Genomic DNA, 26,771 nt, shown 5'->3' with positions numbered 1-26,771 from the left:
ACTGATTTCCTTATATGAACTGTAGCTCAGTAAAATCTTTGAAATTGTTGCATGTTGTGTTGCTCGTCATTAGCTGGTCGCGCTTCTTTGTGCCGACGCTGCGTGTATCGCCGGGACAAATAAATTACTGCACAAGAATGAAAGTGCCAAATTAAAAGAAAAAACAAGCCTTTATTTGTTATTTATACATTTAAATCGTGTGTTTTATTAATATTTGATACATGATAGCTATTTGATCACACAGTACATTTTACAATTTTGTGTTTGAGAGCTGGCTTTCTTGTTGTTACGTCATTGATTCCACCCGGACTGTTTTAGTGGCTGGACAGTTACAGCTAGCTAGTTACCGTAGCTGCTACAGAAACAAAATCCCGGACCCCGTAGCAAACAACTTCTCATGTAACTTTACACATCTCTTATACTGAGCTAAATTTATACAATTTCAACGAAGGGAAGAGTTTGTGGTCAAGATGGGAGTGCCGAAATTCTACCGATGGATTTCAGAGCGATACCCTTGCCTGAGTGAAGTTGTCAAGGAACATCAGGTATGATATCGATATTCTACTTTGCTATTTAATAACGTTACTGTTGCAGCTAGCTAGCAAGCGAAATATAGCAGGCCTATAACTGGTTCATATCCACGTATTGCTGTTTCCAATCTGCTGCACTCGCCACTGACATGATTATTACGGTAATACATAACCCAACATTTTATTGTAAATATTAACATAGCTATAGCTAGTTAGCCAACCAATATTTACCAAGTCATTTCGTGTTTGACTCCATTTCCCTCTAGGTACTTATTTAGCCAGCCAGTTTGTTACTCCTACCAGCTCCGTTTAGATTATCATAACAATGAGTCTACAGTGTGTGAATAAGGCCTATGTTAGCTAACTATACTTGAAGTTTGTCTAGTAGCTAAATAGAACATTATTCTGAATAACACATTGCAGTCGTCGACCTGATACAACACTGTCGAGATCACTGCCAGGTTAGCCCAAATATATCGCCATCAGTGGTGGAAAAAGTACGCATTATATTAATAGGTGCGTGAATTGGACCATATTGATGTCCTGTCTGAGCGTTCGAAATGTAACGAGTACTTTTGGGTGTCTGGAAAATGTATGGGAGTAAAAAATACATTATCTTTAGGAATGTAGTGCAGTAAAAGTTGTCAGGAATATAAATAGTAAAGTACACATACTCACAAATAGTAGTACTAAGTAGTCCTTAAAAGTATTTGTATCTAAGTACTTTACATCACTGATTGGCAGGTATGCAATATGCAGTAGGGAGTGGAATGTTGACCTCAGGCCACAGTAAAACTCTGTGACCCTCTGCCCTGAGTCATGCTGGGGTTTAGCTACATGCGTGTTAACTCTGCATGTTAATGTTTCCTAAATAATAATGCACTTCTTCCTACTGTTTCCAGTTAATCTCACTAGATCATTTCTTATCCTCAACTCATAAATACACGTCCTCCATTATTCAAGGATTGACGCTATTATCCACTTGCTATAGGTTAATAGACATACTACTCCAACATCCCCCTTTCCCCCTCTCCTCCAGATTCCGGAGTTTGACAACCTCTACCTGGATATGAATGGCATCATCCACCAGTGCTCCCACCCCAACGACGAGGACGTCCACTTCCGTATCTCGGAGGAGAAGATCTTTGCGGACATCTTCCACTACCTGGAGGTGCTGTTCAGGATCATCAAGCCCAGGAAGGTGTTCTTCATGGCCGTGGACGGAGTGGCTCCCCGGGCCAAGATGAACCAGCAGAGAGGCAGGAGATTCAGGTAATGATCATGATGATAATAACTTCATTTGAACTTTATGTGCTGTATCTGTGACAGAGTGGCATAGTGATGGATCACACATCTTCATTAACGTGTTTCTTGTTAAGGTCGGCCAAAGAAGCAGAGGACAAGATAAAGAAGGCTCTAGAGAAAGGAGAGGTCCTACCCTCTGAGGCCCGCTTTGACTCTAACTGCATCACACCTGGTATGTTGCCTACTACACAATCAATCCACTTCTACACCTATCTATCTGTCAGCTCATACCCTCATCCAAATCCTAGGTTTTAGGCTGTAGGTGTCATGAATGAAGGTGTTTGTATTCATTAGGGCACACCATAGCAAAATGTTTTCCAACAGAAAAGGAAATGAAGCTTTTCTTATTATTAAGTTCCGGTAGTCCCTCCCAGTTTTGGTCTGTTTTCTTCCGTTTGGTGCCTAATGAATACGACCCATCATCTCTCCTGTAGGGACGGACTTCATGGCCAGGTTACAGGAGCAGCTCAAGTACTTTGTCAACAGTAAACTGTCCACAGACAATGCCTGGAAAGGAGTCAACGTCTACCTTTCTGGACACGAGGTGAGGGCTGGTGGCTCTGTGTGTATGTCTCTCAGTGTGTGTTTCTGTTGCACATTTCCAAGATTTCCCCACAAATATTTCAGTGTGTGTGTGACTTTACGTGTGTTTTCCTCGGTGACTGACTGTAACTAGGGCTGTGGCGGTCATTGCATTTTGTCAGCTGGTTATTGTCATGCAAAAGACTGCCGGTCTCACTGTAATTGACCGTTAATTAACAAACACATTTAGCGTCTCTAGGTCTCCACACATACAAGCCGCTGATGCCTGTCTTTCAAAACGTCAACATTTTAAGAAGTCTAATAAATTAATAGAATATACATCATCACAGTAAATCCATTATTTTAGGCAGGTGTAAAAAAACACTATGAAATTAAGAAAATGTATTTCAGAAGAATATAATATTAGTTGGCCTGCTGTATGTTATCTGACTATGCGCCATGACATAGGCTGTAGGCTTGTTCATTTAGCAAACAAGATATGCTTATAAGTCCCATGCTATTATGTTATATTATATGATTTTATAGTAAGAAGATTATAAAATAGATGCTGAATAAAATAGAAAGCATATTTTTCCATTCTGGAGCTAGAGTACGCATATGAAGTGGCTATGTTGAGCATAAAAGTGATAATTTGAAACGGGTCCTACAGTGCATTCGGAAAGTATTCAGACCCCTTTAATTTTCCCACATTTTGTTATGTTACAGCCATATTCCAAAATGAATTAAATGTTTTCCCTCATCAATCTACACACAATACCCCATAATGACTTAGCGAAAACAGGTTTTTAGAAATGTTTGTAAATACCTTATTTACATAAGTATTAAGGCCCTTTGCTATGATACTTGAAATTGAGCTCAGGTGCCTCCTGTTTCCATTGATCATCCTTGAGATGTTTCTACAACTCGGAGTCAACCTGTGGTAAATTCAATTGATTTGATATGATTGACAGTGCATGTCAGAGCAAAAATCAAGCCATGAGGTTGAAGGAATTAGAGCTCTGAGACAGTCCATAGAGCTCCGAGACAGGATCGTGTCAAGGCACAGATCTGAGGAAGGGTACCAAAAAATGTCTGCTGCATTGAATGTCCCAAAGAACGCAGTGGCCTCATCCCTACAGTGAAGCATGGTGGAGGCAGCATCATGCTCTGGGGACGTTTTTTAGCGGCAGGAACTGGGAAACTAGTCAGGCTAGAGGAAAATATGAAAGGAGCAAAGTACAGAGAGATACTTGATGAAAACCGTCTCCAGAGCACTCAGGACTTCAGACTGGGGCGACGGTTCACCATCCAGCAGGACAACGACCCTAAGCACACAGCCAAGACAACGCAAGAGTGGCTTCGGGACAAGTCTCTGAATGTCCTTGAGTGGCCCAGCCAGAGCCCAGACATGAACCCAATCCAACATCTCTGGAGAGACCTGAAAATAGCTGTGCAGCGACGCTCCCTATCCAACCTGACAGAGCTTGAGATGATCTGTAGAAAAGAGTGGGAGAAACTCCCCAAATACAGGTGTGCCAAGCTTGTAGCGTCATACCCAAGAAGGTTCGAGGGTGTAATCGCTGCCAAAGGTGCTTCAACAAAGTACTGAGTGAAGGGTCTGAATACTTATGTAAATATATCAGTTTTTTTATTTTTAATAAATTGGCAAACATTTCTAAACCTGTTTTTGCTTTGTCATTATGGGGTATTGTGTGTAGGTTGATGGGGGGGGGGGGAATGATTTAATCAATTTTAGAATAAGGCTGTAAATTAACAATGTGGAAAAAGTCAAGGGGTCTGAATACTTGCTGTATGCACTGTATATGCTAGCCTTAGAGTTATTTGGCAACTTTAGTTGTTAATGATGAAAACCTTCAAAAAAACAGAAAAAAATCTGTTCGGGAACATCGATAGTGACATGTTTTTCCAACAGAACATATTTGATTAAACTATTGACAGCCCCTTTCTCTGCATTCTGGAGAAAGGAATGAAGGAGAGTGGGGAGGAGATGGAAACGCGGTGGTAAAATATTCTGTAGCTAAAGGTAATGTGTCAGCCTATTAATTAGGAAAATATAAAATTGCCCTATTATTTGGCTATTCAAAATCAAATACAAATTCACTATAATTGTTGGTTAACTCTGAATTTGTTTAATTTAGGCTAGAACAATTATGTACCAAAGATATCTTAAATCAGTTATGTTTTTCTGCCTTCAGTAATATGCGGGTAGGCGATGTATTTTATAACGATCATTATTTGAATTCAGTTTTATTTGCATAGGCTCATATATAGGCCTACGCATAATTCTCTAATATGCATATGGTGTTTTGAATGAATCATCACCTTAGAAAGCGCTGTCCATTTAGTTGTGTTTGAAACAACATCCACAACGACCATGTTTTCCACTCAGTTTCAACCTGTTGTTGAACTTCTTTCTTCAAATTGATCCCTCTCAGACGGTAATACGGTTACCTCAACAGCCCTGACTGTTTCCCTCTCAGACGGTAATACGGTCACCTCAACAGCCCTGACTGTTTCCCTGTCAGACGGTAATACGGTCACCTCAACAGCCCTGACTGTTTCCCTCTCAAACGGTAATACGGTCACCTCAACAGCCCTAACTGTTTCCCTCTCAGACGGTAATACGGTCACCTCAACAGCCCTGACTGTTTCCCTGTCAGACGGTAATACGGTCACCTCAACAGCCCTGACTGTTTCCCTCTCAAACGGTAATACGGTCACCTCAACAGCCCTAACTGTTTCCCTCTCAAACGGTAATACGGTTACCTCAACAGCCCTAACTGTTTCCCTCTCAGACCGTAATACGGTCACCTCAACAGCCCTGACTGTTTCCCTCTCAAACGGTAATACGGTTACCTCAACAGCCCTGACTGTTTCCCTCTCAAACGGTAATACGGTCACCTCAACAGTCCTGACTGTTTCCCTCTCAAACGGTAATACGGTCACCTCAACAGCCCTGACTGTTTCCCTCTCAAACGGTAATACGGTCACCTCAACAGCCCTGACTGTTTCCCTCTCAAACGGTAATACGGTCACCTCAACAGCCCTGACTGTTTCCCTCTCAAACGGTAATACGGTCACCTCAACAGCCCTGACTGTTTCCCTCTCAAACGGTAATACGGTCACCTCAACAGCCCTGACTGTTTCCCTCTCAGACGGTAGTACTGTAAGCCTGTTTCCCTGTCAGACGGTAGTACTGTAAGCCTGTTTCCCTGTCAGACGGTAGTACTGTAAGCCTGTTTCCCTGTCAGACGGTAGTACTGTAAGCCTGTTTCCCTGTCAGACGGTAGTACTGTAAGCCTGTTTCCCTGTCAGACGGTAGTACTGTAAGCCTGTTTCCCTGTCAGACTCCAGGAGAAGGAGAACATAAGATCATGGAGTTTATCCGCTGGGAAAACACCAAGCCAGACCACGACCCAAACACACGCCACTGTCTCTATGGCCTGGACGCTGACCTGGTGGGTGGCCCGTGTGTGTGTGTGTGTGTGTGTGTGTGTGTGTGTGTGTGTAAGAGACATGGCACAGATGTGTATCAGGGAGGGTGTGTGATATGTATGTCTCTGGTCATTTTAGTGTCAGAGTTTTTTACAGTTCTCTTACTATGTACACACTCTGGTATGCTGTGATGTTAGGTCTGTTGTGTTAACTATGATATCTCTCTCTCCTCTCCTACAGATGATGTTAGGTCTGACCAGCCACGAGCCACACTTCTCCCTACTCAGAGAAGAGGTCCGCTTTGGAGGGAAGAAAAACCAGAAAAGGTGTGTGTGGGCATGTGCAAGAGAGAGTGCTGTGTATTTGTGCGTGTGTGTAAGCCAGAGGTATAAGGATGGGCACTTATTCCAATATCTGAACGGATGTTGGTATTCGATTACTTGTGGGTTCATTTTTTTGAGAAATGGCAATTACAGGCACTCACATAACGGGGGTTCCTCAAGACCTGACACGGATCAATGCAAAACATTCACCAGAAAGCTATTTAGTTCTATCAGGGCGAAATTCAGACTTCTCTTTCACTGTTGCTGTTAGCCTAAAACTACCTGAGAATAGCAGCATGTCCACTGGTGTTGTAGCTCACCTCTGCCCTCAGTATTTGCATCATTCTGATTGTTCAAGAGTATAAAGGATCTTTTAAATAATATAATTCTGCTTTTTTTTTTTATAGAATTGACTATCCGGAAAACTGAAATGTCATTATATTATTTTAATAGTGAAATATACTGAACAAAAATATAAACACAACATGCACCAATTTTGAGTTATACGTCATAACAAGGCTACTTAGCAACTTTGCAGTATTGGTTTATTTCTCACCTTCTATATTAATTCCATTCTTTTTTACTTTCTAGATGTGTGTCTTGTTAGATATTACTGCACTGTTGGCGCAAGGAACATTTCGCTACACCCGCAATAACATTTGCTAAACATGTGTATGCGACCAATAAAATTGGCTTAGAAATATGTATTTCACATGAATGGACGGGGTGCACCCGCTGGGGAGCCAGGCCACCCGCTGGGGAGCCAGGCCACCCGCTGGGGAGCCAGGCCACCCGCTGGGGAGCCAGGCCACCCGCTGGGGAGCCAGGCCCAGCCAACCAGAATGAGTTTTTCCCTACAAAAGGGCTATATTACAGACAGAAATACTCCTCAGTTTCATCAGCTGTCAGAGTGACTGGTCTCAGGTGAAGAAGCAGGATGTGGAGGTCCTGGGTTGGCATGGTTACACGTGGTCTGCGGTTGTGAGGCCGGTTAGATGTACTGCCAAATTCTTTAAAACGACATTAAAGGCAGGTTATGGTAGAAATGATCTGGCAACAGTTCTGGTGGACATTCCTGCTGTCAGCATGCCAATTACACACTGCCTCAACTTGAGACATCTGTGGCATTGTGTTGTGTGACAAAACTGCACATTTTAGAGTGGCCTTTTATTGTCCCCATCACAAGGTGAACCTGTGTAATGATCATGCTGTTTAATCAGCTTGTGGATGGATTATCTTGGCAAAGGAGAAACGCTCACTAACATAGATGTGAACACATTTCTGTACATTTTAGAGAAATACGTTTTTGTGCATATGGAGCTGTTTCAGGGTTCTTTTATTTCAGCTCATCAAACCTGGGACCAACACTTTACATGTTGCGTTTTTATATTTTTGATCTGTATTATTTCCAATCCCCATCCCTAGTAACCATTATGTATTCTCCTCCTGCAGAATAACTGCTCCAGAGGAGACAACCTTCCACCTACTGCATCTGTCACTATTTAGGGAGTACATAGACTACGAGTTCTCTGAAGTTAAGGTAAGACACATTCATACATTAAAATCCTGCTGGAGTGTGACCAATATAGTAGATGCAAAATATACTCCCCTAGAAGTAATCAAAACACACTATCAGTTCTCTATGAATGGTATGAATAAGAAGATTGTATGATTGGTTGTTCCTTACAGTAAGATCGCAACCTGTTGGTTGTTTCTCAATAAGATCTCTTTCAATTGGTTGTTTGACAGAATAAGATCTCATTTGAGTACGACCTGGAGCGAATCATAGATGACTGGATCCTGATGGGCTTTCTTGTTGGAAATGACTTCATCCCTCATCTTCCTCATCTTCACATAAACCACGACGCCCTGCCTCTTCTCTACCGCACCTACATCAGTGTGCTGCCAACACTAGGAGGTGAGAACACACGGACAAGCTCATAAATTAGGGCTGACCCCATTTCGTCGACTGGTTTATTGTTTGGTCAATAGGCTGTTGGTTGACGAAGATTTTTTTAGTCAAGCAGTCGCAAATATATATATTTATGGCACACAAGACACCTGTGTGATTCGCGCCTGTCTCAGTAGACTAATCCATTGCGGAGGCCGAGTGAATGCCGCAGTCTAAAAAGAACAGTGTAACTAAGATGCACAGCGGACATCTCTCTCCAGAATGCGCTGTCTCCCGCCAATTCCTGCGCATTCATTGTTTCATAACTTCATTGTGTGAATAGTTTGCCCTTTGATTGTTAGTCTGTCAATTCCACATTACTTTTATCTACAGTAGTACATTTCTTGCTAATTCCCATGATTTCTAATCTACAATGTTTGTTTGGTTACGGTGATTTGTTATTGCATTCAATATACACTGCTCAAAAAAATAAAGGGAACACTAAAATAACACATCCTAGATCTGAATGAATTAAATAATCTTATTAAATACTTTTTTCTTTACATGGTTGAATGTGCTGACAACAAAATCACACAAAAATAATCAATGGAAATCCAATTTATCAACCCATGGAGGTCTGGATTTGGAGTCACACTCAAAATTAAAGTGGAAAACCACACTACAGGCTGATCCAACTTTGATGTAATGTCCTTAAAACAAGTCAAAATGAGGCTCAGTAGTGTGTGTGTGTGGCCTCCACGTGCCTGTATGACCTCCCTACAACGCCTGGGCATGCTCCTGATGAGGTGGCGGATGGTCTCCTGAGGGATCTCCTCCCAGACCTGGAGTAAAGCATCCGCCAAGTCCTGGACAGTCTGTGGTGCAACGTGGCGTTGGTGGATGGAGCAAGATGATGTCCCAGATGTGCTCAATTGGATTCAGGTCTGGGAAACGGGCGGGCCAGTCCATAGCATCAATGCCTTCCTCTTGCAGGAACTGCTGACACTCCAGCCACATGAGGTCTAGCATTGTCTTGCATTAGGAGGAACCCAGGGCCAACCGCACCAGCATATGGTCTCACAAGGGGTCTGAGGATCTCATCTCGGTACCTAATGGCAGTCAGGCTACCTCTGGCGAACACATGGAGGGCTGTGCGGCCCCCCAAAGAAATGCCACCCCACACCATGACTGACCCACTGCCAAACCGGTCATGCTGGAGGATGTTGCAGGCAGCAGAACGTTCTCCACGGCGTCTCCAGACTGTCACGTCTGTCACATGTGCTCAGTGTGAACCTGCTTTCATCTGTGAAGAGCACAGGGCGCCAGTGGCGAATTTGCCAATCTTGGTGTTCTCTGGCAAATGCCAAACGTCCTGCACGGTGTTGGGCTGTAAGCACAACCCCCACCTGTGGATGTCATACCACCCTCATGGAGTCTGTTTCTGACCGTTTGAGCAGACACATGCACATTTGTGGCCTGCTGGAGGTCATTTTGCAGGGCTCTGGCAGTGCTCCTCCTTGCACAAAGGCGGAGGTAGCGGTCCTGCTGCTGGGTTGTTGCCCTCCTACGGCCTCCTCCACGTCTCCTGATGTACTGGCCTGTCTCCTGGTAGCGCCTCCATGCTCTGGACACTACGCTGACAGACACAGCAAACCTTCTTGCCACATTGCGCATTGATGTGCCATCCTGGATGAGCTGCACTACCCGAGCCACTTGTGTGGGTTGTAGACTCCGTCTCATGCTACCACTAGAGTGAAAGCACCGCCAGCATTCAAAAGTGACCAAAACATCAGCCAGGAAGCATAGGAACTGAGAAGTGGTCTGTGGTCCCCACCTGCAGAACCACTCCTTTATTGGGGGTGTCTTGCTAATTGCCTATAATTTCCACCTGTTGTCTATTCCATTTGCACAACAGCATGTGAAATTTATTGTCAATCAGTGTTGCTTCCTAAGTGGACAGTTTGATTTCACAGAAGTGTGATTGACTTGGAGTTACATTGTGTTGTTTAAGTGTTCCCTTTATTTTTTTGAGCAATATATATATATATATATATATATTATCCGATACTGAGTTATACTGTGTATAACATTTTACTGATAGTATTAGTGAGTAATGAACTTGGTTTTCTTTTCTCATCACCAGGATACCTGAATGAGAATGGCCACCTGAACCTGGGTAACTTTGAGAAGTACCTGGAGAAACTGTCAGAGGTAAGAGAACCAGTAAACATCCACTATCAGTGGAATTATTTCATTACCATGCATTTCTGATTGTCAGTCTCACTCTTTCTCACACCTGTTTTGCAATCTCTCCTCTACCCTTTCTCTCTTCGTCTTCTCTCTCTTCCTCTCCCCCAGTTTGACAGGGAGCACTTCAATGAGGTGTTTGTGGATCTGAAGTGGTTTGAGAGTAAGGTGGGGAACAAGTACTTGAACGAGGCAGCAGGGCTGGCAGCAGAGGAGGCTCACTGCAAGGATTCCAGGAAGAAAGACCTGGTGAGACATGACCACACACACACACACATTCTACAAATACAGATTTTACAGATGCATTTATGAAGATCTTGCTGACCTGTGTGTTTGCAGAAAGACTCTCTGTGTCTGGCTGCACTGGATGAGGGCAAGGACAGAGGCCCCAGCAGAGGTTTTGAGGAGGATGGGGAGGAAGAAGACATGTTTGAAGCAGAGTTCCGACAGTACAAACGCACCTACTACATGACCAAGATGGGAGTGGAGGTGGTCTCAGAGTGAGTTGTATACCAAACCTTCTCCCAACATTCTCGAAATATTTTCCTACGACCTCTAACGGTTTTGAAGTGCTCTTACAGAAGTTTCTGGCCCCCAAGCTGGGGTTACCTTGAATGTTTTTTTCCTTGTTGATGAGCAAAGAGGATGGCATTGTAGAGCTGTGACTGGGGCTGTTACGGTGACTGTATTACCGCCACACCGGCAGACACCAGTCATGACCGAAGTCAGATTCCACGTGACTGAGTCACGGTAACTAGGCTTCTCCAAGACTGCGCCCTGATGCCGCTGGTGGTCATTAGCAAAGATTATCAGTAGCCTACCAAACTTTCTAACGGCCAGCTGGTACTCGGCGCTCCCTTTAATCACTCTGACATAAATACAATTGAAAATCGAATCAAAAAGGTAATAAGAGGCCTGGAATAGGATCACCTGTTAGGCAGTGAGAGCCAGCTCCTCATAGCTGGTGGATGCGTGGAGTTAAATTTGCTTAACATCTTGCTTAACATTTCTATGGGCTATGCTGTTGCGTGAGAAAGAGGAGGATTCTATTCAGCTTTCTGAAGGCTAGGACTACTATATTTATTTCTTATATTAAGCTCATTGTTAATAAGCTGTATAAAGAATATATACTAAATTGATATATTCTTTCTTCAGCTTAAAGAGTGTACACCTAATATGTTCCCCCTGTTGATGAAGTTTGTTATGCATTAAGGTTGAACCAAAAGATTACATGTAACAAATATGAAATGAAATACAAAAACAATTAAATACAGTGAGGGGGAAAAAGGTATTTGATCCACTGCTGATTTTGTACGTTTGCCCACTGACAAAGAAATGATCAGTCTATAATTTTAATGCTAGGTTTATTTGAACAGTGAGAGACAGAATAACAACAAAAAAATCCAGAAAAACGCATGTCAAAAATGTTATAAATTGATTTGCATTTTAATGAGGGAAATAAGTATTTGACCCCTCTGCAAAACATGACTTAGTACTTGGTGGCAAAACCCTTGTTGGCAATCACAGAGGTCAGATGTTTCTTGTAGTTGGCCACCAGGTTTGCACACATCTCAGGAGGGATTTTGTCCCACTCTTCTTTGCAGATCTTCTCCAAGTCATTAAGGTTTCGAGGCTGATGTTTGGCAACTCGAACCTTCAGCTCCCTTCACAGATTTTCTATGGGATTAAGGTCTGGAGACTGGCTAGGCCACTCCAGGACCTTAATGTGCTTCTTCTTGAGCCACTCCTTTGTTGCCTTGGCTGTGTGTTTTGGGTCATTGTCATGCTGGAATACCCATCCACGACCCATTTTCAATGCCCTGGCTGAGGGAAGGAGGTTCTCACCCAAGATTTGACGGTACATGGGCCCCGTCCATTGTCCCTTTGATGCGGTTTAGTTGTCCTGTCCCCTTAACAGAAAAACACCCCCAAAGCATAATGTTTCCACCTCCATGTTTGATGGTGGGGATGGTGTTCTTGGGGTCATAGGCAGCATTCCTCCTCCTCCAAACACGGCGAGTTGAGTTGATGCCAAAGAGCTCCATTTTGGTCTCATCTGACGACAACACTTTCACCCAGTTGTCCTCTGAATCATTCAGGTGTTCATTGGCAAACTTCAGACGGGCATGTATATGTGCTTTCTTGAGCAGGGGGACCTTGCGGGCGCTGCAGGATTTCAGTCCTTCACGGCGTAGTGTGTTACCAATTGTTTTCTTGGTGACTATGGTCCCAGCTGCCTTGAGATCATTGACAAGATCCTCCCGTGTAGTTCTGGGCTGATTCCTCACCGTTCTCATGATCATTGCAACTCCACGAGGTGAGATATTGCATGGAGCCCCAGGCCGAGGGAGATTGACAGTTCTTTTGTGTTTCTTCCATTTGCGAATAATCGCACCAACTGTTGTCACCTTCTCACCAAGCTGCTTGGCGATGGTCTTGTAGCCCATTCCAGCCTTGTGTAGGTCTACAATCTTGTCCCTGACATCCTTGGAGAGCTCTTTGGTCTTGGCCATGGTGGAGAGTTTGGAATCTGATTGATTGGACAGGTGTCTTTTATACAGGTAACAAACTGAGATTAGGAGCACTCCCTTTAAGAGTGTGCTACTAATCTCAGCTCGTGTAGGATATATGAAATGGATTTAGTGTGATGGTGTAGGATATATTAAATACATAACAATTATTTTAAGAATTATAGATACAGAACTCCTTTATGCAATCGCGGTGTCAGATTTTAAAATAGCTTTTTGGCAAACGCACATTTTGCAATATTCTGAGTACATAGCTCGGCCATCACGGCTAGCTATTTTGACACCCACCAAGTTTGGGGCTCACTAAACTCAGAATTACTATTAGAAAAATTGGATTACCTTTGCTGTTCTTCGTCAGAATGCACTCCCAGGACTTCTACTTCAACAACAAATGTTGTTTTGGTTCCAAATAATCCATAGTTATATTCAAATAGCTCCGTTTTGTTTGTGCGTTCAGGTCACTATCCGAAGGGTGATGCGCGAGCGTATTTCGTGACAAAACAATTAAATATATTCCATTACCGTACTTAGAAGCATGTCAAACGCTGTTTAAAATCAATTTTTGTGCTATTTTTCTCGTAAAATAGCGATAATATTCCAACCGGGCAACGTTGTATTCATTCAAAGGCTGAAAGAAAAAAATTGAGTAGTCTTGTGAACGCGCATCTCACTCTCACTGTCCCCAGGCTGACCACTTACAAATTCTGCTGCTGTTCTTTGCCCAGAGACAGCAGACACCCCATTCCTCTTTCTGGCGGCTTTAGAGAGCCAATGGAAGCCTTAGAAAATGTCACGTTACAGCACAGATGCTGTATTTTCGATAGAGATGCAACAGAAGGACAACAAATTGTCAGACAGGGCACTTCATGTATGGAATCTTCTCAGGTTTTGGCCTGCCATATGAGTTCTGTTATACTCACAGACACCATTCAAACATTTTTAGAAACTTTAGTGTGCATATGCATATTCTAGTTTCTGGGCAGGAGTAGTAACCAGATTAAATCGGGTACGTTTTTTATCCGGCCGTGAAAATACTGCCCCCTATCCCAAAGAAGTTATGGATTTAGTGTGATGGTGTAGGATATATTAAATGGATTTAGTGTGATGGTGTAGGATATATTAAATGGATTTAGTGTGATGGTATAGGCTATATTAAATGGATTTAGTGTGATGGTGTAGGATATATTACATGGATTTAGTGTGATGGTGTAGGATATATTACATGGATTAGTGTGATGGTGTAGGATATTAAATGGATTTAGTGTGATGGTGTAGGATATATTAAATGGATTTAGTGTGATGGTGTAGGATATATGAAATGGATTTAGTGTGATGGTGTAGGCTATATTAAATGGATTTAGTGTGATGGTGTAGGATATATTAAATGGATTTAGTGTGATGGTGTAGGATATATTAAATGGATTGAGTGTGATGGTGTAGGATATATTAAATGGATTTAGTGTGATGGTGTAGGATATATTAAATGGATTTAGTGTGATGGTGTAGGATATATTACATGGATTAGTGTGATGGTGTAGGATATTAAATGGATTTAGTGTGATGGTGTAGGATATATTAAATGGATTTAGTGTGATGGTGTAGGATATATGAAATGGATTTAGTGTGATGGTGTAGGATATATGAAATGGATTTAGTGTGATGGTGTAGGATATATTAAATGGATTTAGTGTGATGGTGTAGGATATTTTAAATTGATTTAGTGTGATGGTGTAGGATATATTAAATGGATTTAGTGTGATGGTGTAGGATATATTAAATGGATTTAGTGTGATGGTGTAGGATATATTAAATGGATTTAGTGTGATGGTGTAGGATATATTAAATGGATTTAGTGTGATGGTGTAGGCTATATTAAATGGATTTAGTGTGATGGTGTAGGATATATTAAATGGATTTAGTGTGATGGTGTAGGCTATATTAAATGGATTTAGTGTGATGGTGTAGGCTATATTAAATGGATTTAGTGTGATGGTGTAGGCTATATTAAATGGATTTAGTGTGATGGTGTAGGATATATTAAATGGATTTAGTGTGATGGTGTAGGATATATTAAATGGATTGAGTGTGATGGTGTAGGATATATTAAATGGATTTAGTGTGATGGTGTAGGATATATTAAATGGATTTAGTGTGATGGTGTAGGCTATATTAAATGGATGTACTAGACTTTTTATAAAATGTAGATGTTCCTAAGGTCCATCAGTGGCTGGTAGGCTGTGTGTGGAAGCCAGAGATGCTCAGCAAACATGTTTGTTAATTAACGCTCAGTCACCGTGAGACCGGCGGTGATTTGCATGACAATCACCGGCTGACACAATTTCATGACCGCCCTAGCCGTGACAATCTTTTAAACTTTTTTTTTTTGTATTGTTTTCAGTGAGTTTCTAGCCAACCAGGCATTGTGCTATGTGGAGGGAATCCAGTGGATCTTACATTACTACTACCATGGAGTCCAATCCTGGAGCTGGTAGGTTCCTGTCCCCTGTCTCCCCTCTCTTTCCTGTCCCCTGTCTCCCCTCTCTTTCCTGTCCCCTGTCTCCCCTCTCTTTCCTGTCCCCTGTCTCCCCTCTCTTTCCTGTCCCCTGTCTCCCCTCTCTTTCCTGTCCCCTGTCTCCCCTCTCTTTCCTGTCCCCTGTCTCCCCTCTCTTTCCTGTCCCCTGTCTCCCCTCTCTTTCCTGTCCCCTGTCTCCCCTCTCTTTCCTGTCCCCTGTCTCCCCTCTCTTTCCTGTCCCCTGTCTCCCCTCTCTTTCCTGTCTCTCCTGTCCCCTGTCTCCCCTCTCTCTCCCGTCTCCCGTCTCTCCTGTCTCCTCTCGCGCGCTCTCCTGTTGATCTCTGTCTCTGCGTGTGTACTAATACCTCCCTCTGTCCTAGGTATTACCCGCACCACTATGCCCCCTTCCTGTCAGATGTGCGGAACATAGCCCATCTGAAGTTGACCTTTGACATGGGCAAGCCCTTCATGCCCTTCCAGCAGCTGCTGGGAGTCCTGCCTTCTGCCAGCAAAGACCTGCTGCCCCAGAGCTATAGGGTAACAGACAGACACGCATGCGCACATAGCAGCATTGTGGGGACCTATGACACACACACTTTCCCATAACACACACACACACACAGTTCTGATAGCTGTGTTTTGTTCTTTGTGCAGCACCTGATGACATCAGAGAATTCTAGCATCATTGAGTATTACCCTCTAGACTTCAAGACAGACCTTAATGGGAAACAGCAGGAGTGGGAGGCTGTGGTGCTCATCCCCTTCATCGACGAGGTACGTACACACACACACACAAATATAAGTAAATGACATACTTCATACATGTCTTATTTTGCTTATTTATTTGCACGTTTCCTTTCCAGAGATGTTTGCTTGCTGCGATGGAGCCTTATAACGATCACATGACCAAGGCTGAGAAGGCCCGCAACCGCCACACACAGTGTGCTGTGTACAGCTACGACGCTGAGCTAGACTACCTCTCTACCTCCACCCTGCCTGACCTGTTCCCCAACATCATGCACTGCCATGTCAGGTGAGACACGCGCACACACACACACACACTGGACACACTCAGTTATACACACGCACCTACCATGAGGCTAACATACAGTGATGTGATTGGTGGTTTCCAGAGTGACACCGGTTCCCATGGACGCGTGGCACGTGTCGTTGAGCCACGTGGGGCGCAGCATCAACAGCAGCCAGCTCTACTTCTGTGGCTTCCCCACCTTAAAGCACATCAGACACAAGGTACCACAGACAGACAGACTACAGTCTGTCTGCTAGGCTACTTTGATGATGTCTCTGTGACAATTGCAAAGTGTGTGGTGTTTCATGAAACTCGTTCTCTACAATACCTTGCTACAACAAGTGACTACTTTGTTTAAAAGTTTCACCATGTCACTGTAAAGAGGAGCCGTTTCCGTGGAAACGTTCTCAACTGTGCGTTTGGTCTTATTGATCTGAATGGCCAGTGTTCAGTCCGCTGTTCTACAACACTCTAAAAGTGCTTGGTTTTGTCTCGTCTTATGTCAGCTGTGGTACCTGAACCTGGCCTTAGCTTCACATTCCAGCTCAGGCTTCGTCCATGTTATGAAGATGGATATTGATCGTGCACCTGCCGCTTACTCCAAGCTGGGCTTGTAACTGTGCGTTCATGTCGGAGTGGTCGAACAGCGAGCTCTTCATTGAGACAACCTATCCCTGGGCCATTCACTGCCACATCAAAATGAAACCAAGTTATCCTGCATCTTCAGCGGGCTATGTTGGGAAATGGGCTGTTAAAGGTGCTGTCTTTCTTCCGCATATCGTTTGTCATCTTTGGTGTGCCTATCAATGCACAGGCCCTCCCCCCCCTCGCCCACTACTATCGGTAAAATAATTGTATTAAGTCATACAAAAGTTTTACTGCTCTTGGAAGTTTCAAATGCATCCTTTCATTACTGAATGTGTAGTGTTAACAGTTATCCTGGGTTGAACTCAGTTGACCAAAGTTAGCTCGCTAACTGTTTTATCATGGCTGCCATTTACACCCCAGTATTGACAAAGATGATTGGAAAAAAACAATCTTAGAATCTGAATACTTTGTATGTTTTCATCTGTAGATGTGAAAGTGTGTGTCTTCTGTCTCTAGTTCTATAAGAAGAAACATGGAGTGGTGGTGTTCCAGCAGAGCAGCCGAGGAGAGAACATGATGCTGGAGATAATACCTAGCAAAGAGGAACCAGTGAGTGAAGACAATCTTGTTTCTATGAAGAGTCAGACTGTTAGATATACAGTATGTGTCTGGAGCAGAGTAGTAGATATTGTTTTTCCTCCCTCTCTCTATCCCTCTTTCTCACCCCCCCCCCATTTCAGGTGTGTGACAATGTGGCCTCTCTGGTCCTGGGTCGGTCTGTCTTTGTCAACTGGCCCCACCTAGAGGAGGCCAGGGTGGTAGCAGTGTCTGACGGGGAAAGCAAGTAAGAGTCACACTCAGTTCTCTTCATGTCTAATGAGGTCTGAACCACAGTACTAAACCTGAACTGTCCCTCAAAACCAAACACCTCAGGCTCTGGCCTCAGTTCTCTTCATGTCTAATGAGGGCTGAACCACAGTACTAAACCTGAACTGTCCCTCAAAACCAAACACCTCAGGCTCTGGCCTCAGTTCTCTTCATGTCTAATGAGGGCTGAACCACAGTACTAAACCTGAACTGTCCCTCAAAACCAAACACCTCAGGCTCTGGCCTCAGTTCTCTTCATGTCTAATGAGGGCTGAACCACAGTACTAAACCTGAACTGTCCCTCAAAACCAAACACCTCAGGCTCTGGCCTCAGTTCTCTTCATGTCTAATGAGGGCTGAACCACAGTACTAAACCTGAACTGTCCCTCAAAACCAAACACCTCAGGCTCTGGCCTCAGTTCTCTTCATGTCTAATGAGGTCTGAACCACAGTACTAAACCTGAACTGTCCCTCAAAACCAAACACCTCAGGCTCTGGCCTCAGTTCTCTTCATGTCTAATGAGGTCTGAACCACAGTACTAAACCTGAACTGTCCCTCAAAACCAAACACCTCAGGCTCTGGCCTCAGTTCTCTTCATGTCTAATGAGGTCTGAACCACAGTACTAAACCTGAACTGTCCCTCAAAACCAAACACCTCAGGCTCTGGCCTCAGTTCTCTTCATGTCTAATGAGGTCTGAACCACAGTACTAAACCTGAACTGTCCCTCAAAACCAAACACCTCAGGCTCTGGCCTCAGTTCTCTTCATGTCTAATGAGGTCTGAACCACAGTACTAAACCTGAACTGTCCCTCAAAACCAAACACCTCAGGCTCTGGCCTCAGTTCTCCTCATGTCTAATGAGGTCTGAACCACAGTACTAAACCTGAACTGTCCCTCAAAACCAAACACCTCAGGCTCTGGCCTCAGTTCTCTTCATGTCTAATGAGGTCTGAACCACAGTACTAAACCTGAACTGTCCCTCAAAACCAAACACCTCAGGCTCTGGCCTCAGTTCTCTTCATGTCTAATGAGGTCTGAACCACAGTACTAAACCTGAACTGTCCCTCAAAACCAAACACCTCAGGCTCTGGCCTCAGTTCTCTTCATGTCTAATGAGGTCTGAACCACAGTACTAAACCTGAACTGTCCCTCAAAACCAAACACCTCAGGCTCTGGCCTCAGTTCTCATTAGACTATAACTTTGAAGTACACCGAGTTGTCAATATTCATCAATGTCTGTCTCCTTCCACTTCCAACCCTCCTTTCCCCTACATTTTCTCTCTCCTCTTTCCCTCCATCACTCATCCGTCCCTCTCAGGTTCTTCCTGGAGGAGCCGGCAGGGATGCAGAAGCTGTACGACAGGGACTCTCCTCCCCCCACTAAGGTCACCTACCTCAGTGACAAGGAACAGAAGGACTGGGTTAAGGACGTACAGGGCATCACTGAGCAGTAAGTATCTATTTGCCATCAAAGTGGAATAGTTTCAGTGAGGTCTTGTGCATGTTTGATTTCTGCACCCTCTTTGGTAGAACACTTCTATGAGTCTATTCCATTTTCTTAACTTGACTTTTATTTCACCAAGAAGTCCCATTTTGGTCAGAAGACCTCTTCCTCTAGGGAGACCTGACCACTCTCCCTACCATAATACCTCTGTTTCTTTCTCTCTCTCCTCCCACCTGTCTCCCCTCTCAGTTTCGGTAAGCGTAAGGGCATCACGGTGAATGAGACGGCGGTGGTTTTGTATACCCAGCTGCTGACAGGCAGGAAGTATGTACCTGGGCAGAGCGGACAGGTGCACCTGGAGAAACAGTGGGCCAAGCAGACACTGCCCTTCCCCTACCAGACCATCGTCAAGGTAAGCACAGGCGCGTACACACACAGGAAGACCCACTACACACACACACGCACATGCTAGAGCTGGGCGTTATAGACGAAAATCCATACTGTGATGAATTGGTGTGATAAGGATAAATAAAACGTTTAAACATTAATGTTGGGGAATGATCCTTTAAATAATACTAGTCTGATGGTTGTAGCCATCAATTGTCCCATAAAAGTCACCCTTATTAGCAGACTTATTTCAAACTTTTCTCTGGTATAGGCTGCTTATCGTAATGAACAATATCAGGAAAGTGCCTACGATAAGGATGGTCGGTGTCACACACACAACTCTCTCTCCCTCAGGACATCAAAGCCTTTGACTCGTCGTCCACTCGCTTCAAGACTCTGGAGGAGCTGTTTCCCCCGACGACCACGGTTTTCATGGTGGGGAACCCCTACTACGGTGCCATGGGAGAGGTCGGTACAACTTTCTGTTTCCTGTCTCTACTTTAATGCCAGCTGTTGTTGTTTTCCATTACCCTTTCCTCCTCTTAAAAACAATAGTCCTGACGAAGCTAAATGTGTGGAGTCATGAAATGAGAAGCCTTTCATGCTTTTCCCCTTTGGTCACACAGGTGCAGGAGTCCAGTGATGTCATCAAAGAGGGACGGGTGCGGGTGGTGTTCACGGTGCCCTGTGAACCACCGATGGAATCCTTAATACAGAACCAGCATGTAAGTCATTCTCAAAACAACACCTCTCTCACACTCCTCCCCTGCCCCACCACATTACTAAACATGCACCCTTTCCAAGCTCACCCTCCTCTCTCTGTCTCTCTCTCTGTCTCTGTAGAAATACTGTGTAAAGTACAGTCCTGGCTACGTTCTGGCCTCACGCCTCGGCATCACCGGCTACCTCGTCTCCAGATTCTCTGGCAGCATCTTCGTCGGCAGAGGATCCAAGAAAAAGTGAGAGAACAATTTTCAGATGACAGCCTATTCTCTATTTGATTCACTACTGTTGATAATATAGGTTGGTTTGTATGTGTCTAATAAACCGTGTCTTCTGTTCTCCCTCCGTGTCTTCTGTTCTCCCTCCGTGTCTTCTGTTCTCCCTCCGTGTCTTCTGTTCTCCCTCCGTGTCTTCTGTTCTCGCTCCGTGTCTTCTGTTCTCCCTCCGTGTCTTCTGTTCTCCCTCCGTGTCTTCTGTTCTCCCTCCGTGTCTTCTGTTCTCCCTCCGTGTCTTCTGTTCTCCCTCCGTGTCTTCTGTTCTCCCTCCGTGTCTTCTGTTCTCCCTCCGTGTCTTCTGTTCTCCCTCCGTGTCTTCTGTTCTCCCTCCGTGTCTTCTGTTCTCCCTCCGTGTCTTCTGTTCTCCCTCCGTGTCTTCTGTTCTCCCTCCGTGTCTTCTGTTCTCCCTCCGTGTCTTCTGTTCTCCCTCCGTGTCTTCTGTTCTCCCTCCGTTTCTTCTGTTCTCCCTCCGTGTCTTCTGTTCTCCCTCCGTGTCTTCTGTTCTCCCTCCGTGTCTTCTGTTCTCCCTCCGTGTCTTCTGTTCTCCCTCCGTGTCTTCTGTTCTCCCTCCGTGTCTTCTGTTCTCCCTCCGTGTCTTCTGTTCTCCCTCCGTGTCTTCTGTTCTCCCTCCGTGTCTTCTGTTCTCCCTCCGTGTCTTCTGTTCTCCCTCCGTTTCTTCTGTTCTCCCTCCGTGTCTTCTGTTCTCGCTCCGTGTCTTCTGTTCTCCCTCCGTGTCTTCTGTTCTCCCTCCGTGTCTTCTGTTCTCCCTCCGTGTCTTCTGTTCTCCCTCCGTGTCTTCTGTTCTCCCTCCGTGTCTTCTGTTCTCGCTCCGTGTCTTCTGTTCTCCCTCCGTGTCTTCTGTTCTCCCTCCGTGTCTTCTGTTCTCCCTCCGTGTCTTCTGTTCTCCCTCCGTGTCTTCTGTTCTCCCTCCGTGTCTTCTGTTCTCGCTCCGTCCACAGTCCCCATGGGGAGCAGAAGGCTAACGTGGGTCTGAACCTGAAGTTCAATAAGAAGAATGAGGAGGTGCCAGGTTACACCAAGAGAACCGAGAAGGAGTGGCTCTATTCTGTCGCTGTGGAGGATCTGATGGCTGAGTACTTGGATAGGTGTGTGTGAAACGGCATTGTGTGTGTTATTATTAGTGTGTGTGTGCGTGTGTAACCTGCCTTGTGTGTCTCCTGTAGGTTTTCTGAGGTGTTTGACCTGGTGTCCAGGAACAGTCACGACGATGTCTTCTACGAGGACGACATCTGGCCCGGAGTGGACCAAAACGGGTAAACATATTCATGCATTTAACATTCATCATTTCCACTGTCATACAGTCAGGACAGTTAAACTTGTCTGCTTGCAACACTTACACACTTAACACTTGCATTCAGATGTTCTTAAACACTCATAGAAAACACTAGGAGTAAGTTGGTGTATAACGATGAAGTAGATCATAACAGTTCTAGTAATAGTGAGGGTAGTGGTGATGGTAGTGGTGATGGGGATGATTTTCCGGCAGGGCTGAGAGGGTGAAGGAGATCACTTCCTGGTTGAAGACCCACCCAGTCGCCGACATCGCCCGGGCGTCATGTGACCTGCAGATCCTGGACACGGCCATCGTGGAGCAGATCGAGGAGGAGGTGGCTAAGGTAACTAGGGGCTGTCAATCATTTATCTGTCTTCCCTCGGCTCTGTCATCAATATTCTCTGTCAATCATATATCAAGCATCCTTCACTCATGCTGCCAAACATACCCTCGTAAAACTGACTATCCTACCGATCCTTGACTTTGGCGATGTCATTTACAAAATAGCCTCCAACTCTACTCAGCAAATTGGATGCAGTCTATCACAGTGCCATCTGCTTTGTCACCAAAGCCCCATATACCACCCACCACTGCGACCTGTATGCTCTCGTTGGCTGGCCCTCGCTTCATATTCGTCACCAAACCCACTGGCTCCAGATCATCTATAAGTCTTTGCTAGGTAAAGCTCCACCTTATCTCAGCTCACTGGTCACCATGCAGCATCCACCCGTAGCACGCGCTCCAGCAGGTATATCTCACTGGTCAACCCCAAAGCCTATTCCTGCTTTGGCCGCCTCTCCTTCCAGTTCTCTGCTGCCAATGACTGGAAAGAACTGCAAAAATCACTGAAGTTGGAGACTCATATCTCCCTCACTAGCTTTAAGCACCAGCTGGCAGAGCAGCTCACAGATCACTGCACCTGTACACAGCCCATCAGGAAATAGCCCACCTACCTACCTCATCCCCATATTGTTATTTATTTTGTCGCTTCTTTGCACCCCAATATCTCTACTTGCACATCATCATCTGCACATCTATCACTCCAGTGTTAATGCTAAATTGTAATTATTTCGCCACAATGGCCTATTTATTGCCTTACCTCCCTAATCTTACTACATTTGCACACACTGTAAATAGATTTTTCAATTGTGTTATTGACTGTACGCTTGTTTATCCCATGTGTAACTCTGTGTTGTTGGTTGTGTCGCACTGCTTTGCTTTATCTTGGCCAGGTCGCAGTTGTAAATGAGAAGTTGTTCTCAACTGGCCTACCTGGTTAAATAAAGATGTCTACTCTTGCTGTGTTTTTCTATGTATCATCACCTCTACCCTTGTTTTTCTATCAGTGAATAAGGTGGATGGACACACACTACTCAACAAGCCCTTCCTTTACTGTCAATGATTCATTGACTTTCTTTTGTTAGTGTTCCTGTAGTCCCTCTAACCTCCCTCTGTCTCTCAGGTCAAGAAGAGCACCAAGAAAGTGCGTGTGACCGTGAAGCCACATTTACTCTTCAGGGTGAGCATGTCTGTTACCTGTGTGTGGAGAGGAAAATGTAGGACTTTGTCTGTGTCATATATAGTGGGTGACAAGGACATTAAAACCTCCATATTGGTCCAACACACAAAACTTCTCTAAATCCTGTAATGTGTGTGTGTGTGTGTGTCTCTCCAGCCCTTAGAGCAGCAGCACGGTGTGGTCCCTGACCCGGATGCAGAGTACCACCTGTTTGACCGGGTGGTCAACGTCAGAGAGAGCTTCTCTGTCCCCCTCGGCCTCAGAGGAACCATCATCGGCATCAAGGGAGGTGAGTAGTCACACACCCTCTGTCTGTTACGTCTCTCTCTCATATACAACACACCCGCTGTCTGTTACGTCTCTCTCTCATAAACAACACACCCTCTGTCTGTTACGTCTCTCTCTCTCTCATATACAACACACCCGCTGTCTGTTACGTCTCTCTCTCTCATATACAACACACCCGCTGTCTGTTACGTCTCACACTCATATACAACACACCCGCTGTCTGTTACGTCTCACACTCATATACAACACACCCGCTGTCTGTTACGTCTCTCTCTCTCATATACAACACACCCGCTGTCTGTTACGTCTCTCTCTCTCTCATATACAACACACCCGCTGTCTGTTACGTCTCTCTCTCATATACAACACACCCGCTGTCTGTTACGTCTCTCTCTCTCATATACAACACACCCGCTGTCTGTTACGTCTCTCTCTCTCTCATATACAACACACCCGCTGTCTGTTACGTCTCTCTCTCTCTCATATACAACACACCCGCTGTCTGTTACGTCTCTCTCTCTCTCATATACAACACACCCTCTGTCTGTTACGTCTCTCTCTCATATACAACACACCCGCTGTCTGTTACGTCTCTCTCTCTCATATACAACACACCCGCTGTCTGTTACGTCTCTCTCTCTCATATACAACACACCCTCTGTCTGTTACGTCTCTCTCTCATATACAACACACCCGCTGTCTGTTACGTCTCTCTCTCATATACAACACACCCTCTGTCTGTTACGTCTTTCTCTCTCTCATATACAACACACCCGCTGTCTGTTACGTCTCTCTCTCTCATATACAACACACCCGCTGTCTGTTACGTCTCTCTCTCTCTCTTATACAACACACCCGCTGTCTGTTACGTCTCTCTCTCTCTCATATACAACACACCCTCTGTCTGTTACGTCTCTCTCTCATATACAACACACCCGCTGTCTGTTACGTCTCTCTCTCTCATATACAACACACCCGCTGTCTGTTACGTCTCTCTCTCTCTCATATACAACACACCCGCTGTCTGTTACGTCTCTCTCTCTCTCATATACAACACACCCGCTGTCTGTTACGTCTCTCTCTCTCATATACAACACACCCGCTGTCTGTTACGTCTCTCTCTCTCATATACAACACACCCGCTGTCTGTTACGTCTCTCTCTCTCATATACAACACACCCTCTGTCTGTTACGTCTCTCTCTCATATACAACACACCCGCTGTCTGTTACGTCTCTCTCTCATATACAACACACCCGCTGTCTGTTACGTCTCTCTCTCATATACAACACACCCTCTGTCTGTTACGTCTCTCTCTCTCATATACAACACACCCTCTGTCTGTTACGTCTCTCTCTCTCATATACAACACACCCTCTGTCTGTTACGTCTCTCTCTCTCATATACAACACACCCGCTGTCTGTTACGTCTCTCTCTCTCTCATATACAACACACCCGCTGTCTGTTACGTCTCTCTCTCTCTCATATACAACACACCCGCTGTCTGTTACGTCTCTCTCTCTATCATATACAACACACCCTCTGTCTGTTACGTCTCTCTCTCATATACAACACACCCTCTGTCTGTTACGTCTCTCTCTCATATACAACACACCCGCTGTCTGTTACGTCTCTCTCTCTCATATACAACACACCCGCTGTCTGTTACGTCTCTCTCTCTCATATACAACACACCCTCTGTCTGTTACGTCTCTCTCTCATATACAACACACCCGCTGTCTGTTACGTCTCTCTCTCATATACAACACACCCTCTGTCTGTTACGTCTTTCTCTCTCTCATATACAACACACCCGCTGTCTGTTACGTCTCTCTCATATACAACACACCCGCTGTCTGTTACGTCTCTCTCATATACAACACACCCGCTGTCTGTTACGTCTCTCTCTCTCTCATATACAACACACCCTCTGTCTGTTACGTCTCTCTCTCTCTCATATACAGCACACCCGCTGTCTGTTACGTCTCTCTCTCATATACAACACACCCACTGTCTGTTACGTCTCACACTCATATACAACACACCCGCTGTCTGTTATGTCTCTCTCTCATATACAAACACCCGCTGTCTGTTACGTCTCTCTCTCTCTCATATACAACACACCCGCTGTCTGTTACGTCTCTCTCTCTCATATACAACACACCCGCTGTCTGTTACGTCTCACACTCATATACAACACACCCGCTGTCTGTTACGTCTCTCTCTCTCTCATATACAACACACCCGCTGTCTGTTACGTCTCTCTCTCTCATATACAACACACCCGCTGTCTGTTACGTCTCTCTCTCTCTCTTATACAACACACCCGCTGTCTGTTACGTCTCTCTCTCTCTCTTATACAACACACCCTCTGTCTGTTACGTCTCTCTCTCTCATATACAACACACCCTCTGTCTGTTACGTCTCTCTCTCTCATATACAACACACCCGCTGTCTGTTACGTCTCTCTCTCTCTCATATACAACACACCCGCTGTCTGTTACGTCTCTCTCTCTCTCATATACAACACACCCTCTGTCTGTTACGTCTCTCTCTCTCATATACAACACACCCTCTGTCTGTTACGTCTCTCTCTCTCATATACAACACACCCTCTGTCTGTTACGTCTCTCTCTCATATACAACACACCCTCTGTCTGTTACGTCTCTCTCTCATATACAACACACCCGCTGTCTGTTACGTCTCTCTCTCTCATATACAACACACCCGCTGTCTGTTACGTCTCTCTCTCTCTCATATACAACACACCCGCTGTCTGTTACGTCTCTCTCTCTCTCATATACAACACACCCTCTGTCTGTTACGTCTCTCTCTCTCTCATATACAACACACCCGCTGTCTGTTACGTCTCTCTCTCTCATATACAACACACCCTCTGTCTGTTACGTCTCTCTCTCTCATATACAACACACCCGCTGTCTGTTACGTCTCTCTCTCTCTCATATACAACACACCCGCTGTCTGTTACGTCTCTCTCTCTCTCATATACAACACACCCTCTGTCTGTTACGTCTCTCT

General features: G+C 44.8%; 1 protein-coding gene across 3 annotated transcripts in view; it reads left to right on the top strand.

Moving 5' to 3' along the window:
* The first annotated feature begins 302 nt into the window (after nt 1-302).
* The window catches only part of LOC106599575 (5'-3' exoribonuclease 1), a 37,947-nt gene continuing 11,478 nt past the window's right edge, over nt 303-26,771 (top strand). For all 3 annotated transcript variants that reach the window (XM_014190865.2, XM_014190866.2, XM_014190864.2), the window contains exons 1-28: nt 303-545; nt 1,570-1,802; nt 1,910-2,007; nt 2,270-2,379; nt 5,726-5,836; nt 6,054-6,139; nt 7,589-7,676; nt 7,886-8,054; nt 10,171-10,238; nt 10,386-10,523; nt 10,614-10,774; nt 15,201-15,290; nt 15,695-15,851; nt 15,969-16,088; nt 16,178-16,347; nt 16,448-16,565; nt 17,449-17,541; nt 17,673-17,776; nt 19,120-19,251; nt 19,495-19,657; nt 19,987-20,100; nt 20,259-20,357; nt 20,476-20,591; nt 21,590-21,736; nt 21,815-21,904; nt 22,138-22,267; nt 23,387-23,443; nt 23,600-23,732. In XM_014190865.2, the coding sequence (XP_014046340.1) occupies nt 471-545; nt 1,570-1,802; nt 1,910-2,007; nt 2,270-2,379; nt 5,726-5,836; nt 6,054-6,139; nt 7,589-7,676; nt 7,886-8,054; nt 10,171-10,238; nt 10,386-10,523; nt 10,614-10,774; nt 15,201-15,290; nt 15,695-15,851; nt 15,969-16,088; nt 16,178-16,347; nt 16,448-16,565; nt 17,449-17,541; nt 17,673-17,776; nt 19,120-19,251; nt 19,495-19,657; nt 19,987-20,100; nt 20,259-20,357; nt 20,476-20,591; nt 21,590-21,736; nt 21,815-21,904; nt 22,138-22,267; nt 23,387-23,443; nt 23,600-23,732 (3,370 nt within the window). In that variant the 5' untranslated portion in view covers nt 303-470. The remainder of the gene's footprint in view (nt 546-1,569; nt 1,803-1,909; nt 2,008-2,269; nt 2,380-5,725; nt 5,837-6,053; nt 6,140-7,588; nt 7,677-7,885; nt 8,055-10,170; nt 10,239-10,385; nt 10,524-10,613; nt 10,775-15,200; nt 15,291-15,694; nt 15,852-15,968; nt 16,089-16,177; nt 16,348-16,447; nt 16,566-17,448; nt 17,542-17,672; nt 17,777-19,119; nt 19,252-19,494; nt 19,658-19,986; nt 20,101-20,258; nt 20,358-20,475; nt 20,592-21,589; nt 21,737-21,814; nt 21,905-22,137; nt 22,268-23,386; nt 23,444-23,599; nt 23,733-26,771) is intronic.

This window comes from Salmo salar, chromosome ssa03 (genome assembly GCF_905237065.1).
Source record: "Salmo salar chromosome ssa03, Ssal_v3.1, whole genome shotgun sequence".
Taxonomy (NCBI): domain Eukaryota; kingdom Metazoa; phylum Chordata; class Actinopteri; order Salmoniformes; family Salmonidae; genus Salmo; species Salmo salar.
Note: the sequence above shows the minus strand (reverse complement) of the source record. Positions and strands in the feature narration are given on the sequence as shown.